At 36.8% G+C, this 7,699-nt stretch overlaps 1 protein-coding gene across 1 annotated transcript in view; it reads left to right on the top strand.

Annotated features, from left to right (window-relative positions):
• TMTC2 (transmembrane O-mannosyltransferase targeting cadherins 2) overlaps positions 1-7,273 on the top strand; it is a 422,905-nt gene extending 415,632 nt beyond the window's left edge. Inside the window, exon 12 of the mRNA XM_068970906.1 lies at positions 4,766-7,273. Coding sequence (XP_068827007.1) covers positions 4,766-4,945 — 180 coding nt within the window. The 3' untranslated portion in view covers positions 4,946-7,273. The remainder of the gene's footprint in view (positions 1-4,765) is intronic.
• The last annotated feature ends 426 nt before the right edge of the window (positions 7,274-7,699 follow it).

Below are 7,699 nucleotides of genomic sequence, written 5' to 3' on the forward strand. Positions count from 1 at the left end.
TTTCATCTTTTTTGTAGCTTCTTTTGCCTATTGATTTATTTTCATAAAAAGGAAGTGGTCTCAGGGACTAATGGAGTACAGAGAGACCAGTTACTGTGTGGGTTTTCAACTCTACAACATTTCAACCAAGTCCTTCTTTTCCTTTTTTCCTAGGAAAAGACTGTCCTCTGTTTAAAATTCTATATTTCAATCCTGTTCCCAGTAGAAAGATGAATTTCCAGTCCTAAATCCCCTTGTGATCTCACTATCCCTTCTCCATAGATAACTTTCCAAGAGTATGTAATAGGCAAGGCAAGGAAGATGACTTTGTTTTCCAACCCTGTGTGATCAGGATACCCTGTGAGTACAGCTGGGTTCCTTGGGAGCCTCAGGGGCTTTAGATTAGAATCAGACTTTCATAATTTTGCCTTTGCTCTACCCCACCCCAATATACATCTATTATTTTAATTTTGCTTATTTTCTCCAGTGCTCAAGAAGCCAAAGACCACAGTAAAGTAACAATAAAAGCATAATTCCCTAGAGACTTGGAAAAGACGTCATTTGTTGCCTCAGTATGGCTCCTAGTCAACCCCTTTGATGTAAAGCATCTGTCCTCTTCAAGGAAACAAGAAAGATCTGGTTCTCCTTTCTAGTCTGTGAAGTAGGAGCTGGTGTCATTTGCTGTGATGAGTGCAAGCCCAATGTTCCTGAATTGCAAGCTGCCTGACTGCCTTGGTTAACATCCTGAACATTTCATCGGCTGTCTTTAATAAAGGAGGATGTGTGTGAGGGAAGACATCAGCAGTTGTGGTTGGGTTTCTGTTCCCCAGCCCATGAGTCACAGCTGGCGGAGAGCAGTGACACCACTGTGTAATCAGACATCCAGTCACCTGGACTTCTTGCCTTTCAGTTATACAGTGAGGTAGTCTTTAAAAGCGTTTAGAAAACTTGCTTGCTCTTCTTTGGTTATGAAAATTCTTCTCATTCCCTCTCCTTCTGTCTAACAATATTTAGTCATTTATGGCTTCTGTTAATAAAGTCTCTTTGGAACATTTAATCCCTAAAACAATTACATGGCCAAGAGAAGAATCCTACTTTATGAAAGGATAGAAATATGATCTGACATACTTTGTTCTATAGGAACTTCATCCTTTTATAGGAAACTTCATCTCAGAAGACCTAAAAGGACATAATATAGAATCTGGAAATGATCTCTAGAACCATACTTCTCCAATTTTAATAAGCATACAAAGCATCAGGGAGATCTTGTTGAAATTTAGATTCTGATTCAGTACATGCCACCTGAAATCCTGAGTTTCTATCAAGCTCCCAGGTAATGCTGGTGCTTTCTGTAGCAAGGCTAGAAGACGTGAAAGCATTCAGTCCAGTGCACATCCACTAAGCTACCCTAGTCAGTGCTGTGTAAGGGACATATAATTGGCCTAAAAAGTAAAGCCCTTGTCTTCAAAGAGAGAAAACAACTGTGTAAGAACAAAGTCTATATGTACTTTTATTCGTAAATTTTTAACAAAAACATGAACCTGTTTATCAAAATAATGGTTGACTATTAAAGTAGTTACCTAAAGCAGTGATGCTCATGTCACATGTGAGCACACCAGTGTATAAATTTCATCAGTTTCTGTTTACTCAAGTAAGAAGCTGTAGTGATACTTTAAGCATTATATATGACCATAGAATTTTTAAATTTTTTGAGAACTTTTAAAAACTCTATTAAAGTAGACATATTTAAACCAAAATGTCTCATCTGAACATAGAAATATATAACTGCTTAACAATATTCAATGATATTCTTAAGTATGCACGTTTTTAGTTTATTAGGATTTTTATTCTTTAGAGAACACAGTGAGTATAAGTGAGCTTTCAAGAGATTGATTATGCCACATTAACTTCATAATGTCAATTTTTTATTACTTTTGCTTAATGAGTATTAGCATGGATAATGCAAAATTACAATTATTTCAAAACATCATTATAAATTAACATTCCAAACTTATTTTGATAACATTTAACTTCCTAGTTGTGTTTTCTTAGAAAATATTAATTTTTTTTCATCACGTGATAGCAGAAAGGTTACTTCGAAGTAGTCTAAGGACCCAAGGCCACAATTTAGTAACAATAATAGAGTCTGTTTATGTGACCTAGTATGTACTTCACCAGCTGTGTTCCCAGCTGGCTTTTCCAGGTTTAACCTAAGAAAGGCTTCAGACCTAGTATAGGCAGAGCCATTTCACAAATCCTCAACGTTTGGACTCAGTGGTCATTTAGGCACATTGACAGATTCTGTTTTGTGTGTTTGAGATGATGAGTAGACAGAAAAGAGGAATTGACACTTTTACATGATCATATAATATCAACAGGCCTATGAAGCAGGTTCTGTTATCCCATTTCCAGAAGAAACTGAAGTCTCCACGCTCACTCTGCTTCAGGGGCATAATTGGCATTGGAACCTAGGCAGTGTGACTCTGTAACCTCTAAGTGTTTTTAATAATCCCCTTGAGTTGCAATTATAGTTAGGTACAGACTCTGATAATAAAGTGGTTCAAGAAATAACCACCACCCCACAGAGCCATCTGGTTTCTCTCAGCCCCATCACTGCGCCTTTTCTATTTCTGGTTAGTTAAGAATGGCCTCCAACCATGGTTCTCCCTCCCTGTTTCCTTTCTTCCCACTCTGGATAGGAGGAAGTCTAAACATTTTATCTACTTTGCATATCCAGTAAGCCAGGCTGTGAACATTCTTCACCATCAATTTACTAGCTGTTTATTGACAGTTGTGCTAAGCTATGGGAGTGAACATAATTCAGAAATGTGTTGCAGCACCAAGAAACTCAGTATAATAATGTGTAGTGTGATAAAGTTCTTTTAGGAAGACAGAGTAGGTGGTGTTATTTTAGGTTCCCAATGTGGAGCTATTCACTGCACATGTAATTTAGAGCTATGTTTATTTGGCTTGGTGTTTAAAATTAGAAGTTGACCATCTGTATTTTTCTTGATAAGTGTGAAGTCATCCTGACCAAAAGGTTTTTGAAGGTCAGGAATAGTTTATATTTGCCACATTATTTTTGGAAAGGAAAAAGGATACAGAAAAGTTGGAAAATAGTGCCCAGAAGTTGACTTAAAAGAACTTTGGTATACATCCAGAGCCATGTTAGGCAGCCATTGAAGTAGAAATTATAAAGTGTGTGTAACAACATAAAAATCATAAACATGCATGCTTTAGACCTCAAGCAAAATGAGAAAAGAAAAGGTGAACTTGACATTTGTAGAGTGTTTATTATGTGCATGTACTATGCTATGTTTATTTTCTCACTTTATCTTTCTAACAACATAAAAAAAACTGATGTTATTTCAGTATTTCATAAATGAAAGAATTGGGGCACAGATATGTTAGGGGACCTCACCAAGGTCACAGCCGGTGGTTAGGCAAGAATTCAAATCCAGATCTCTTCAAATCCAAATCTGATCATCTTTTCCAAGTTGATTTACTCTGAGCTATTCAACCATACCCACCCCCAGCATAGTTTTTGATTTAGAAGTAATTGTATTTACAGTAAAGAGTAGACAGAGTCATATGAATTCAGCTGAAAAAAATGCTTGCATTGTAAAAACACTAAATTGTAAAAATAATTGTGATTATTTTAGGCTGCATCATAGAGTTGCCAGGACAATTAATAGTTGACACCAGCTGTAACATGAAAACATAATCTTAGCATAAACAATTTTAGTTTTGTCTGATGTTTGAAGTATGCATTTATGTAACTGCCAAGATACTAACTGTACTTTGTTAGCTAGAAAGTTCCAGGGACAAGATAAGAACAGAAGAGCACTTACTCATAGAAAGCAAGCAAAGTGTTTGGTTTTGTTTTGTTTTTTTTTCCCCTTTGAGAGGGTCTTGTTATTTATCATTAACTAATGTTTGAGAATTTGGGTATGGCAACCATTGTATTAAACTAGTACTACTACTGTACGTGCTAAGTCACTTCAGGTGTGTCCAGTTCTTTGTGACCCTATGGACTGTAGCCTGCCAGACTCCTCTGTCCATGGGGATTCTCCAGGAAAGAATACTGGAGTGGGCTGCCATGGCCTCCTCCAGGAGATCATCCCAACCCAGGGATCGGACCCATGTCTCTTAGGTCTCCTGCATTAGCAGATAAGTTCTTTACCACTAGTGCCACCTGGGAAGCCATGCTACATACTATGTTGCTCTATTTATTGTAAACATTGATCATTATAAGTTTAAATGGTAAAAACTTTATCTCATTAAACCACTTGAGTTAAATTTAGAAAGGATTTTAGTGGTTGCATTTGAATTTTTTTCAGGGTTTTCACCCTAAAAAGGTCAGTAAAGGCACTATTTGTCACCTTTTCCCACTTAGTTCTTTTTTTTTTTTTCTTGGCATTGAGTTGAAAAGTTCAATTCTTTCCATCAAAAATTGTATCCCTTTTAACCTTTTTTCTCATGAAAGGACAGTCTGACTAGGTTACTAGGTCTTCATATGTAACCTATACTTTCTCATTAAAGGAACAACTATTTCCCTAACTGCCTACTCTCTTTAAAGCACGAAGTACACAGCAGCTGTTTGAAAGCTTTTTTTTTTTCCTCTTCTTGGTATCCTTATCTATTGGTATAAATTGCTAAATTGCTTCCATAAAATGCCTCCAGACATAAGGGAATCATTTGCATAAATGGATGCAGATTTTTGTCTTCCATGAAGGAAAGCTTACCACGGTCTGTTAATCGTTTTCCTTCCTCTTTCTGGTTCCAGTATCCGGCTGCTCTGATGAACTTGGGAGCCATCCTGCACCTCAATGGCCGGCTCCAGAAGGCTGAGGCCAACTACCTGCGGGCACTACAGCTCAAGCCGGATGACATCATCACACAGTCCAATCTCCGAAAACTCTGGAACATCATGGAAAAGCAAGGCCTAAAGACTTCCAAGACCTGACACAGGAAAGCTGGACTGCACCCTCCTCCATACGTGAAACCCGGACTCATGAAGGAGCAGAGCTTCCCAGCAGTGCTATGACAAGAGCTAGTTCAGACTTGGAGACCAGGAGCAGAGGTCCCTGAGGCCACCGCCACTTCTGGGATTATCCACTTTGCTATGGACACAGCCATCAACACCAAAAAAGGGGCGAATGTTGGAAACTTCCTGAAGGATATAATCGTTACCCATAAAACTGTAAACCCAAGCACTTAACAGGATCTTTTGGCATTCTAAAAGGGGGAAGGGCTGTAAGTTTCAAATGTGGTTCATTTATGAAAGCTAATTTAGAAATTATACTGCTCCTTAAACACTGTGAGAGAAAGTTAAGGGTGTCTTTTCAACCATGGTAAACCATTAAGATCAAGTTCATGGGCGGTGATTCAAGTGTGGTGTGAATTCTGGTGAGCTGGCCATTTGTCTTAACGTTGCTGCCTTCCTTCTTTGGGACAGCCTACTTATCAGTTTCCAAAACCTAGAAAACTTTTCTTTTTCTAATACTGTGTCAGGACCTGTCAGAGTCTATATTTGTTTCCTGACTGGTGCACACAACATTTTATGATTTAGATGTCACCGTCATGTGGGCATCCTTTGCTTTTCATGTGCTGTAATGGATGTGCAGGAGAAAGCAAACCACGTTTCTCACTGATGTCCTCGGAGGGGAGGGGAGAGGCCCATGTGTGCCAGGCAGGCATTTTTTTACTTTGACGTCACCAACTTTTCCCAAAACTGCCTAGGAGAATTCATTGTTTTAAATCTTAGGCTTTTGAAATTGCCTTGTAAAATGGCTATTCCTAGCTAATGCCCATGCTTATATAAGGAAGTAAATCAAGAAGAACTTTAAAAAGTGTTCTAGTTCCAATACCTAACCAGCAGCTAGTCCAAAAGGGAAGATGCTTTGTGCCTTCCCGATGTTGCTGGGTTAAAAATCTAGTCTGCGTGACCGTGTTACCGACAATTTTATATTTTGGAAAGAATTGGTATGAAATGTTAATCACTTTCTAATAGGTATCTGAACAGCAGTGCTGATAAGTTTTTGAGAAATTATTTTTAATCATACTTGTTCTTCCCAAAAGACATTAAATAAAATGACTTATTTTAAGCTGCAATAGACTATAGCATTAGTCCACGTGTTTCTAGGTTTCCTGCCAAGTGCTTTTCACTGTTGAAAACTATTTTTCACTAGCAAATTTGGCATTTTATTTCATTGCCTATTAGTAACCACTTCAGTGATCATTTCACAAGTAAAAGACTATAAATAAAGTAGAGAGAAACATTTATTGAACATTTTTTGACTTGCAGTCAAACTTTGCTACTAAAAATTAACTTTGTAAAAACAGCAATCTACTCCACTTCTTCCTAGAGAAGGTAGCTATACAGTACTCTACATATTTATTTATTTATTATTCTGCCATAGCAAAATAACAAAACTTGATTCATTAAACCAGTTCTTTGCAACTTAAAGTTAGCTTTTTTTCTTGTCCTTTCATACTCCACATGTATATGGTCAGCATCCCCATTTAAGGGAAGCTACATGTACAAATAGATCATAATATGTTTCTTCATATTTTGTATGTTTTGCTGCATATCTGAATATGGTGGGGTAAAGAATTTAAAGTAGTGCTTCTGTGGCATTAGTGTTTTGGTGAAAGAGATAATGCAGTGGGAGAGATTTGTTAATGGCATTAAAAGAAGGCCCTCCAAATATGTAACATTTTATTGGTAAGCATTTCATTGAAGGGCCAAAAGTTAAATTATAACTAAATCACTGTGTTTTCAGAATGATATTTAATGTTTAACAAAAGCAAACCCATGGTCAAACCAAAAGCATGGGTTGAGGTATATTTTTCATCTTCTAGTGCATTGGCAATTGCAAAGAAAAAAGAAAAAAAGGAATTTAATATAAGGATATAGAGGTGAATTCAATGTCTAACATTTTTATTTATTTAAATAGTTATTGACGTATGATGGCTTCCTTGTCTTAACATTTTGTGTCTTTAAATTGTTATTATTCTTCCTTTCACACACTTGGTTCTTGATAGTTTCACTGATTGCACAGTAGAGGCACTTCATGTTGACCCAGTTCCCAAGTAGCATAATAATTGGACCTGTGTCATAAAATGCATGGATCATTAATAACTAAATGTCCCTGACACCTTTCACTACAGGGCTGGACTTAGTAACTGACCAACTTGGGGGGAGGGTTGGGGGAGGTCTACAGAACATGGTCAAAAAAATGTCTCCGCTCAGGGATTTATGGTGGATTATTGCAGACAGTGCTAAAACTATAGAGCACAAGACAAGTTTACTAAATTAAAATTTTATTTTTTTGAGAAACTGTTATTTGTATAAATTATCAAGTTTTGTAGGCTTTCCTTTTGTAGAAATAATTGTTTTATGTGCCAGAGAATTTTGATTTTGTTTTCAACAATAAAGCATTGATAACAAATATGTTTATAAGCCTTTTTAAAAATCTTCTACAGGTGTAACGCTTACATTCTCTTGATTTTAACAGACCTAGGAAAATTTTGGGAATCTCTGGAAACTTTTCGCAAACACCATTTTGAATATTAACTTCGTAGATTCCTTTAGGTTTATTTTTTAATAACCTCAAGCAAGTTGTGTCACTAATTTAGAACTTTCTCATTTGATCCAAAATTTTCTTGCTAAACAAAAGCTCTTCTCTGCACTCTTTGGAAGCCAACAATGAACCAA

The sequence above is a fragment of the Capricornis sumatraensis genome, chromosome 4, assembly GCF_032405125.1.
Source record: "Capricornis sumatraensis isolate serow.1 chromosome 4, serow.2, whole genome shotgun sequence".
Lineage (NCBI taxonomy): Eukaryota > Metazoa > Chordata > Mammalia > Artiodactyla > Bovidae > Capricornis > Capricornis sumatraensis.